Here is a 10,536-nt window from a genome sequence, read left to right on the forward strand (position 1 = left end):
CAGTCAGAACACACACACACACTAGTGATTACTAGGGGGCTGTGGATCACACGTACCCAGAGCGGTGGGCAGCCCTAGCCCGGTGCCCAGGGAGCAGTTGGGGTTAGGTGCCTTGCTCAAGGGCACCTCAGTCATGGCCTGTCTGGGAATCGAACCCACGACCCTCCGGTCACAAGTAGGGCTGAACGATTTTGGAAAATAATCTAATTGCGATTTTTTATCTATAAATTGCGATTGCGATTTAAAATGCGATTTTTTTTTTTGTCTTATCAAGTATTTTTCAACAAACAGAAGCAATAAATCAATCTGTTTAATAATAAACAATGTCAGATTTATTTAAAACACAGATAACAAAGCAAACAGATCTATGGTTTCCCTTTTCACTATTTGTTTTTTTAATAGAAAAAACAATAGATATAAAAAAAATTAACTTACTGCTCTCCAGCTAGTAACATCATAAAAAAATTAGGTGCAAAAAACAAAGAGAATCTGCTTTAACCAACTCGTTATTTTCTGGGAATTCAGACTCGGTGAACACAAAATAAATCTGTTCTTGTTAAATCTTTTAGATGTAAAAAAAAATTGAAATAATAATGTAAACATAAGTCACTCAGTAACAGCAGCAAACAGACTAAAGTGCAAATTAAACAAGGCACTGTCAGCTAGAACTCTGTTCTGTAGCTCTGTATCATTCTCAGGAACTCACAGATTTTTTGCAAGGAAAACCATCATGTCAACCTTTGCTGGTTTCAAAGACGAGCGAGTACAAGTCACTATATTCCCACCAGCACTGAAAAGACGCTCTGAAGGAGCACTTGTGGCAGGGACACAGAGATACTTGCGGGCCATACTGCACAGTTGTGGAAAGTTAATCTTGTGCACCTTCCACCAGGCCAAAGGGTCACCTTCTCCATCAATGGCAGGGGTCATGAGGTAGCTGTTTAACTCTGCCTCAGCAACATCTTCAGGCTGAACGGGAGAAGCAGAAGAGGCCGCAGCAGTCTTGAAGAAGCTGCCAAGAGACTTCTTCACCCTTTTGCCAGAGGGAAGTTCAATTTGAGGCCTTGGAGTGGTTTCTGTTCGACACCTCTTCTCCTAGGGGAAAAAAGAAAAAATGGCAATTAATTTTGCAATTAAATTACAAATAAGTAAATATAAAATGTGTTTGTGATATCATAGATAAATATGTGTTACTAACCTGATTATATGCACGCCTTGCTGATTCCAGCATTTCGGTCTTGAGTCGGGTCTTAATGATAGGGATGTTTTCTGCAGTGATGTACTGTGTTTTGAACCTGGGATCCAGGAAGGATGCAACATCCAACAGCTCCTGGATGCTGGGGTCACTGTACTTATCATTAAGGTATGTCAGGACCTTGGTTTTGATTGACCTAGTCAGATCAGTGTCATCTTGGTCTTCAGCCAAGACTGATGTGGCCAGAAGGTTAAGAACTGGCTTGAGGTAGGAGATGCTCACATATTCTTCACCAGAGAGAGCATCTGTGAAGTCCAGAAGAGGATGCAAAGCCTTGTGAATAGACTCCAACACCTCAATATCCTGCCAGGTTGGGATTAGGGAGCATGCATAACGGTCACCTGACAGCACCTGAGAAATGGCTTTGAGCTGCTCTAGCACCCTGGCGATCATCATTTCTTTAGACCCCCATCTTGTTGGACATTCAGTAATGAGGCTGTGTTCAGGCAGTTTGAGCTCCCTCTGTGCTTCAGTCATTGCTGCCTTCTTCTTCCAACTGTGGGAGAAGTGCCCCACCAGCTTCTTGCACAGGCCTATTGCTCTTGACACTCTGTCATACTTTAGTGCATGTCCTGTAATACAAAATAAAAAAAAATTAAATACACACATTCACATCCTCCACTCTCACTCACACACGTGCAAAAAAGTGAGGACCAGAAAAATCTTTTCTCACTTTGTTAGTTAAAAACATTTGAGAGTCCTGTAGCACACACACACACACACACACACACACACACACACACACACACACACACACACACACTATACCAACATATTTGTAATGATATTAATTTACACACGGACGTAATTTGAGAGGGGGACGGGAGGGACATGTCCCCCCCCACTTTTTCAAAAGCCGGTTTTTGTCCCCCAGGTTTTACGGTTAAAACCAAATATTTACAAATTACGTCCATGAATTTACATACCTATGGCAAGATGTAATCGGTGCCCAAAACACTGCAGTCTGGTCCATTCATTTATCTGTGCTGCCATTACCATGTTGGATGCGTTGTCCGTCGTTATGCAGATGTGGTTATCTTCCTGCAGATCCCAGCTGGCAAGCCCCTCTCTCAGGCCAGCTGCAATGTTTTCCCCCGTGTGGTCATCCGGGAAATAGGATGCTTGAAGGCAGCGAGCTTTTAAATTTAAATCTTCATCAATGTAATGAACCGTTAAACTCTGGTATGGCTCCGATGTACGGCTGGACCACAGATCAGTTGTTGTGGCAAAAAACTCCACTGTTTTCAGCTCAGCTGAAACTCTGTTTCGGCATTTTGTATATAGCTCAGGTATAGCAACTTGACTAAAATATGTGCGCGAGGGCATTTGGTAGCGCATATCCAGTTTGTTTACCAAAGCCATGAAGCCGGGTTTGTTAACTATACTAACGGGCATCATGTCTTTTGCGATAAACTCCGTTACTGCCTGAGTTAATTCAGCGTGCCGCTTCGAATTACTCCCATAAGGAGTGACACTTTCAAAGAGTTTGGTTAGTGTTCCCTGTCGGCTGGTACTTGGAGTATTTGCAGATGCAGCACTGGTCGTTGGCATTTTAGCCTTGCAAATGTCATACGACGCTTTGTGGTATTTTTTTAAATGCTGAAAAAGGTTTGTCGTGTTACCACGCGTCGTGGCTACATTAGCAAGGCACGTTTTACACAATACCTGACGTTGAGCAGCATCTTCTTTTTTAAACCCAAAGTAATTCCATACAACTGATGTGCTGCCCCTCTTTGCTATTAGACTAGTTGTGTCAGTTTCTGTCGAGCCTGAAGCCATTGTGCAAAAAGCTAAAGTGCGCTGTGTTGACTTCACTTTTCCTGCTTGGGTTTGCTCCGTTCGGGCTCGGCTCGGCTCGGCTCGGCTCGCTCCCAAGTCACGTGACCAGTTTAAATCGCAGCCTGTGCGGTTAGATAATCGCGTTTTAAAATATCGCGATATTATCGCAAATGCAATTAATCGTTCAGCCCTAGTCACAAGACCAGTTCCCTAACCGCCAGGCCATGACTGCAGTTGTGTTGCTAATAATCTTTAATCTTTAAATACATTACTAGTGAGGTTCTGTGCCTGCTTGATTTTTTGTAAGTTTAGAAATAGTATAAAAAAAATCTAGGATTGTTTTTATTTTTCTCTGTCAGGCTAAGTATGCTGAGCGTGCTTTTGTGAGTGCCCGTTTGTACTCAATAATGCTATCCTTCCAGGCACAGTGGAATACTTCCAACTTAGTAGATCACCATTTCCGCTCTAATTTACATGCTATTTGTTTTAAGTTTCTAGTTTGGTCAGTGTACCACGGGGTGAGCTTTTTGGATCTAGCCTTTTAAAATTTTAGTGGAGCTACTATATCTAGAGTTGATCTGCAGGTATTCTCTAAGCAGTCGGTTAGACTATCTAACTCTGATCGGATGGCAAATGAGCTAAAGCAGTTAAATCAGGGAGGGTTTCAATAAACTGTGTTGCTGTTGATGAATTTATCGAGCGCTTTATACACTGCCGAGGAGACGAGCGGGTATTTATGTTAAGATGAATCTCGAATTGGACTAAATAGTGATCAGAGATTGCTACAGTTTGTGGAAGTATATTTATATTATCTACATCGATACCCAGCATTAAGATTAGATATAGGGTATGATTTCGATAATGTGTAGGTCGTACTACGTTTTGTATAATGCCGACAGTTCAATATAGAAGTAAAAGCCCTTGTCAGTGGATCCTCTGCATTATCAAAATGTATGTTAAAAGTCTCCTACCATTATTATTTTCGTGTAGTGTGAACTGGGCATAAGCAGCTCGCAGACAGCTTTAGCGTGTTAGTCTGCAGCCTGGTCGCAACTCTGGATAGTCAGCAGCTCCTAATACTACTCTGCCCACTAACTAACAGGCTATGGGCTATGCTGCAGGATAACAAGGCGGCGCCATCCCGGGTGGGGTGGACACCATCCCTGCCTAAGGCCAGGCTTGCCCTCGAACTCTTTCCAATTATTAATAAAGCCCACTTGATTTTCAGAGCACCACTTGGACATCGGTTTAACGATGTGAGCCTGTGAGCTGTATTGCTCATTGCCGCGCCGCATTGGGATAGGGCCAGAGCAGATTACCGCATTGGACATCGTCTGGGCCAGTTTAACCACCTCTTTAATATTACACTTAGTCACTTCTGATTGCCGCAGACGTATATCGTTGGCCCCTACATGTATGACTATCCTAGAGAATCTTTTATTGGCTAACAGTCTAAGGTTGCCACTAATGTCCAGCGCTCTGGCACTCTGGTAAACAACTGACTGTAACTGCTGGAGCCCCTACAGGAATAGCAACTTTCACGTGCCGAACTATAGAGTCTCCTATCACCAGAGTCCGTGAGACAGGCTTCTCAGCGGGTGTTTCACTGAGCGGGGCAAACCTGTTGGACACGTGAACCGGGGAGTGGTGCTCTGGTGGGCTAGCACTGGCGTTAGCGTTAGCTGCAGCCCTCGCTCTCCGACTACGCCGTCGAGACGTCACCCATTCGCCCCGCTGTGAGGGCTCTATCGCCGGAGTCGCGGAGGCGCTAGTTCTCCCTGGCGCGTTCACAGCTACTACAGACTCTGTCTCTCTATCCCTCAATAATGAGTGGATGCTGCACTCTAAACTTTCCACTTTCGCCACGAGAGAATGAACTAGGTTACACCTCTCACAAATACTATCGTTATTGCTGTCGGTGGCGAAAGGGTCTAGGATAAACATGCCACACACTGCGAACAGGGAAACAAACCAACACCAGCCATGAATGCTGAGGTTGCTGCTAATCAGGCCCACCTTACAGGTCTTGCAAGATCAAGAACACCAGTTAAAAGAGATTGAAACCATTGAAGCTGAAAAAAAGCATAATAGCATAACAAACAGCGGATAGTTTACGTTTATGCTTAGAAAGAGAACAGGAAGAAACTAAATTACAGGCCCAGTTAAGAGTTTGAAAATACAGCAAGACAGAAAATGTTAGATGAAAAGCATAAGGAGCTGGAGCATCTAGAAGCAGTCAAACGGTTAAATGCTGCTAAGGCACGAATGCAAGTATACTCACAGAATCATGCTTGTGAAAGGGAATTTGAAGATGAAAGATGTAAATGTGAATCAAAGGATTGGAAAGAGGTACCTGGACACAGTATCCACCTTTTCTAATATCATCCTCCACAGTAAGTCATAGTAAGCTCACAGCTCGACAGCACTACATACCTCACAAGGATGCTGGCTGAATCGATCAGCATGAGTTGTCTGCCAATTGCAGAACCAGCCATTTTTACTGGTGACCCACTCGGGAACGATACCAGGAAAGTATCCTGTCATTAGGGTTGCAAAGGGGTGGAAATTTTCCGATAAATTTCCAGTAAATTACCGGTAACTTTCCAAGGGAACTTTATCTATGGAACTTTGGAAATATTCCAAAATGCAAACTTTCCATGGAAATTTTGGGAACTTTGGGAATTTATGGGAATTTCTTGAAATTAATAGAAAATATTGTATAATTTAAAGGACCTGTATCAAACACTATCACCAATGTACCGTGTTTTTATCAACAGCAGACATATTACATTTTAATAACAATATTACATTGACAACAATACAGCAGGTATAACAATACAAATAATAACTATGACACATAATTAGTTGCAAGCAGAACTTTATAAATGCCTAATTTTTTCATTGAACAATCAAAACAACGAAACTCCTAACCGTAACATCAACATCCTATTTTGGATTAAAAAAAAAAAAGTAGTTTTCCACAAGCTAGCCTCTGAATGCTCTGCATTTTTGCTTAAAAGTTTCACGCTTCTTCCTGAACCTCTGTATCCTCCATGTTCACTTCCTCATCATCTGTAACATCTGACTCCTCTTCCTCTGTGTCAGTGTCCAGCCTAGTTAAGGATGGCTCTGTGTTTGGCTCAAAGAGCCTTAGGTTTGCTCGGATCGCCACTAGTTGTCCTACTCTCTCATTTGTGAGCCTGTTGCGAACCTTTATGTGGGTGTTCCCAAACAGTGACCAGTTCCGTTCCGAGGCTGCTGATGTTGGTGGGATTTGGAGGAGGATGGAGGCTATGGGTGAAAGGGTCTCAGATCCACAAAGGCCCTTCCACCAGATCAGGGGTCGGCAACCCAAAATGTTGAAGGAGCCATATTGGACCAAAAAAACAAAAAACAAATATGTCTGGAGCCGCAAAAAATCAAAAGCCTTATATAAGCCTTATAATGAAGGCAACACATGCTGTATGTATCTATATTAGCCTACCATCAAAATGACTAAGTTAGCTACAAATACGTAATGAGCATTCATGATTAAATGTTTATTCTCCCTGCAGTGTGTTCTGTAGAGAACGACGCACCACGTGACTGCTCTGTTGTAGGATGCCGCCTCAAGTTTAACTTCATTACAATAAATGAATTATGTTTCATTGATTTGATGAAATTAAGGAAATTCAATAAATCAGGGTTGCCAACTTTTCAAGATCACTTGGAGTGAGATTTGAACCTGGAGGTGGTGGCGAACGTAAATTGTTACCGGGCGGGGTGTATAATGGACATAAATTAAGTATTATATCGCGATCGATCGATATCCAGTGGTTGGCGCCAGAGCGAACTAGTAACTCATTGAATCATATATGTGGATCAGAGGTAAATAAACTAGATTTTCTTCGGCGTGAGAAATCGGATGTGTGGCGTGTGAGCGTGTGAAGACAGTCAAATGCGTGTGTCTCACGCTCAATGCGTGAGAGTTGGCAACCCTGATAAATAAATTTGATTTTTGATGTTATTTTTATTTTTACGATTCGACAAAACAACAAAATGGAACGTGCATAACATGCCCCTTATTTGGGCACTAAACAACCCGTTTAATGTGACTTCTGTTTTCGGACATCACTGGTCAGTTTCTCAACATCGTGCATGTAAGATGTAACTTTAATCTTGACGCAGGATTGCAAACTCTCATCTGTGAGGCGGGTGCGATATTTTGATTTGATGTAGTTCATGTTTGAAAATATCTGTTCGCACAGGCATGTTGATCCAAAGATGGATAATACCCCAAATGCATGTCTTCGTGTTCCAATAATTGTCAGGAAGAGCATTCATGTGTCATAGACAAGTTTCTCGGATGTTGGGAGGCTTTCAATTTCGCTCCATTTGTGGCTTTGCTTTGGCCAAGTTGAGCTTTCTGGCGAGTGACGTCTTCAAGCTCGCCGCCGGTGTGTTTCCATCAGCCACCTGCCTCATCCTGCCCTGCTAATAGAAACGTGTGTCGCAGGCTACGACGCAAATCTTCGTTGACATAAATGTTGATTTAGTTTCATTTATTCTACACATTCTTAAAGCATTGGAAAACGTTAGGAATGTTGGTGTCATGTTTGTCTCTTACAAAAACTATATTAAAACAAAAAATATATTTCTCTCCCCCATCTTTTTACATTTTCAAACATTTTTGAAAAAGCTCCAGGGAGCCGCTAGGGCAGCGCCAAAGAGCCGCATGCGGCTCTAGAGCCGCGGGTTGCCGACCCCTGCACCAGATGGATGCTGGTATGTGCTGGCTTGATTGCCAGATCCCCTTGCCTTGCCAAAGGCCTTGCTTGGTATGATACTTGGCCAAACTACCAAGAACTTTGCCAACATCAAGTTTCAGGTGGTCAGCCAAAGCAGTGATAACATCATAAGCACTGTTGATCTCCTCTGGGGAGAGTGTGCCTTTGTTATACTTTGGGTCAAGCATGTATGCTGCTGCATGTATTGGCTTCATGCAGAACTTTTGACGCTTCTCCAATAATTGTTCAACTGCCTTTTCCTCTGCTTTGAGGAGAGGGCACGTGGGCAGAGCCATGTGGATTTGCTGCTTAAGATCAGCAAAAAGGTACTGGACTTCTGACAAGATGGCATCATCCCCCTCAATCTTGGTAATGGCTACTGCTATGGGTTTGAGGATTGTGAGACTTCCAGTTAGTCTTTCCCAAAACACATCGTCCAAGATAATTCTCTTCATATCACTTTCGATGCCTGCAGTCTGACATATGGCCATGTGTTGCAGAGACTCCTTTCCCTCCAGCAGACTTTCATACATGATGACAACTCCACCCCACCGTGTGTTGCTGGGCAGTTTCAGAGTGGTACTCTTCTTCTTTTCCTTTTGCTTTGAGAGATAGATTGCTGAAAGCACTTGTTTGCCTTTGACATATTTCACTACATCCTTTGCTCTCTTGTATTGTGTGTGCATTGTCTTCAGTTCCATGATGTCCTTAAGGAGAAGATTGAGAGTGTGGGCAGCACAGCCAATGGTTGTTATATGAGGGTATGCTTGCTCCACTTGTGCCCAGGCAGCTTTCATATTTTGGGCATTGTCAGTTACAACTGCATAAACCTTGTCTGGTCCAAGGTCATTGACCACTGCTTTTAGCTGTTCACCGATGAAGGAACTTGTGTGCCGGTTGTCTTTTGTGTCTATGCTCTTGTAGAACACAGGTTGCGGGGTAGTGACAATGAAATTGATCATTCCTTGTCCTCGGATGTTTGACCATCCATCCGATCTGACTGAAATGCAGTCTGCCCCATGAATAGTGTCTGTGACCTTGGCTTGCACCCTATTAAACTAATCATCAAGTAAATGAGTAGATAAAGCATGTCTGGTTGGAGGGATGTATGCTGGTCGGAGAATGTTGAAGAACCTCTTCCAGTAAACATTTGATGGTAACATCAGGGGTGAACCAGTTGCATAAATTGCTCGGGCAAAACACTCATCTGCAGTCTTCTGGATTAGCGCATCCATTGAATCAAAGAATGCTCTTATGCCAGAGGTACCAGTAACTGACAAGGATGTGTCTGTGTCTGTGTCCAACCCAACAGATGCATTTTCTGCTGGAGTGGAACTCTTCTCTGCTTGTTGTTTTGAGATCTGAAGAAATTTGAGGCACTTATTGATGTGTTGCTGCATCTTTGTTGCATTCTTCACATACCTCTTTCCACAATATTTACATAAAAACAAATTTTTTCCATTCAAATTAGCTGGTGTGAAATGTCCCCACACATGAGATAATGCACGTGGCATTCTTCTGTTGAATAAAATGAGAAAGTGTAAAAACACAAAACTTAATGGTCTTCAAAATGTTAAATAAATAGTAAGTTTTAATTACTGGTTATAGAAACCCGTTGAGGCAAAAATATTGGTAGCTAGCCTATGCTAGCCTTGGTAAGCTAACCTCTTGCTAGCCTGCTAGCCTTGTTAAACTAGTCTCTTAAATGAAATATAGGTAGCTAGCCTGTGCTAGCCTTGGTAAGCTAATCTCTTGCTAGCCTGCTAGCCTTGTTAAACTAGTCTCTTAAATGAAATATAGGTAGCTAGCCTATGCTAGCCTTGGTAGGCTAATCTCTTGCTAGCCTGCTAGCCTTGTTAAACTAGTCTCTTAAATGAAATATAGGTAGCTAGCCTATGCTAGCCTTGGTTAGCTAACCTTTTGCTAATATAATAATAATCTTTATTTGTATAGCACCTTTCATACATACATGTAACTCAAAGTGCTTTACAGTATAAATAAAAGAAACATTAAAAGGAGATGCTAGCCTTGTTAAACTAGCCTTTAATTGGTTTAACAAGTGAAATTGCTCATTAAGCTTTTCTAATTTACCAGATAGCAACTGTGAGATTACACCTTGATTTAGTAGTTGCTTAAATGTTTCAATGCTATTACTGTGAATAAAAATATGAACATTGTCAAACTTACCTGACTTTAGGTTGGTCCTAATGTGTGTTTTCAGTGGTGACTGTCAGGTTTCTAGAAATCCACTAGACATATGCTGTACATGTGATGGAGGAATGAACAGTGCACTGGGGAGGGGGGAGGGGGGGTGGTCTCAATAGCCCTTCAGTGTGTAATGTGCCAAAGTGCCTGGGACTGAGGAGCAACTCTGCTATTCAACTGTTTTGGTATCATATCTAAGTATTTTAGCCAAGATTATGCTTCAGTATATTTTTACCAACTACATGTAAATTTCTCACCTTTAGCTTTGAATATTACCATTTAATTTCCATGAATTCCCGATAATTCCCATAATTACCCATTAATTCCCGTTAATTCCCATGGTAAATTTCCCAACTTTGAAAATTCCCAGAATTTTGCAACCCTACCTGTCATACACTGATAGATTGGAAAAATATTCTTGCCACTGAGAAACTTTAATATCTTTGTAAGTATGTGAGTGGAGCAGCAAAAGAGCTATTGAGTGTTATTTCCTAGTAGGGACCGAAGCCGCCCATAGTGCTGCCTGATCTG

At 42.3% G+C, this 10,536-nt stretch overlaps 1 protein-coding gene across 1 annotated transcript; it reads right to left on the reverse strand.

Annotated features, from left to right (window-relative positions):
- Positions 1-463: 463 nt before the first annotated feature.
- LOC143508895 (E3 SUMO-protein ligase ZBED1-like) lies at positions 464-1,776 on the reverse strand. Its single transcript, XM_076997493.1, has 2 exons — positions 1,199-1,776; positions 464-1,095 (listed from the first exon to the last, which is right to left on the reverse strand). The coding sequence occupies exons 1-2, from the start codon at positions 1,730-1,732 to the stop codon at positions 703-705; spliced, it is 927 nt and encodes a 308-aa protein (XP_076853608.1). The 5' UTR covers positions 1,733-1,776; the 3' UTR covers positions 464-702.
- Positions 1,777-10,536: the final 8,760 nt, after the last annotated feature.

Source organism: Brachyhypopomus gauderio, chromosome 2, assembly GCF_052324685.1.
Source record: "Brachyhypopomus gauderio isolate BG-103 chromosome 2, BGAUD_0.2, whole genome shotgun sequence".
Taxonomy (NCBI): domain Eukaryota; kingdom Metazoa; phylum Chordata; class Actinopteri; order Gymnotiformes; family Hypopomidae; genus Brachyhypopomus; species Brachyhypopomus gauderio.

What these genes read in the sequence shown, in the direction of transcription:
- LOC143508895 (XM_076997493.1), bottom strand. Translation starts at nt 1,732, where the DNA reads ATGACTGAAGCACAGAGGGAGCTCAAACTGCCTGAACACAGCCTCATT. An exon ending in CAAGGCGTGCATATAATCAG is followed by an intron (nt 1,096 to 1,198) that starts GTTAGTAACACA and finishes TTTTTCCCCTAG; the next exon opens with GAGAAGAGGTGTCGAACAGA.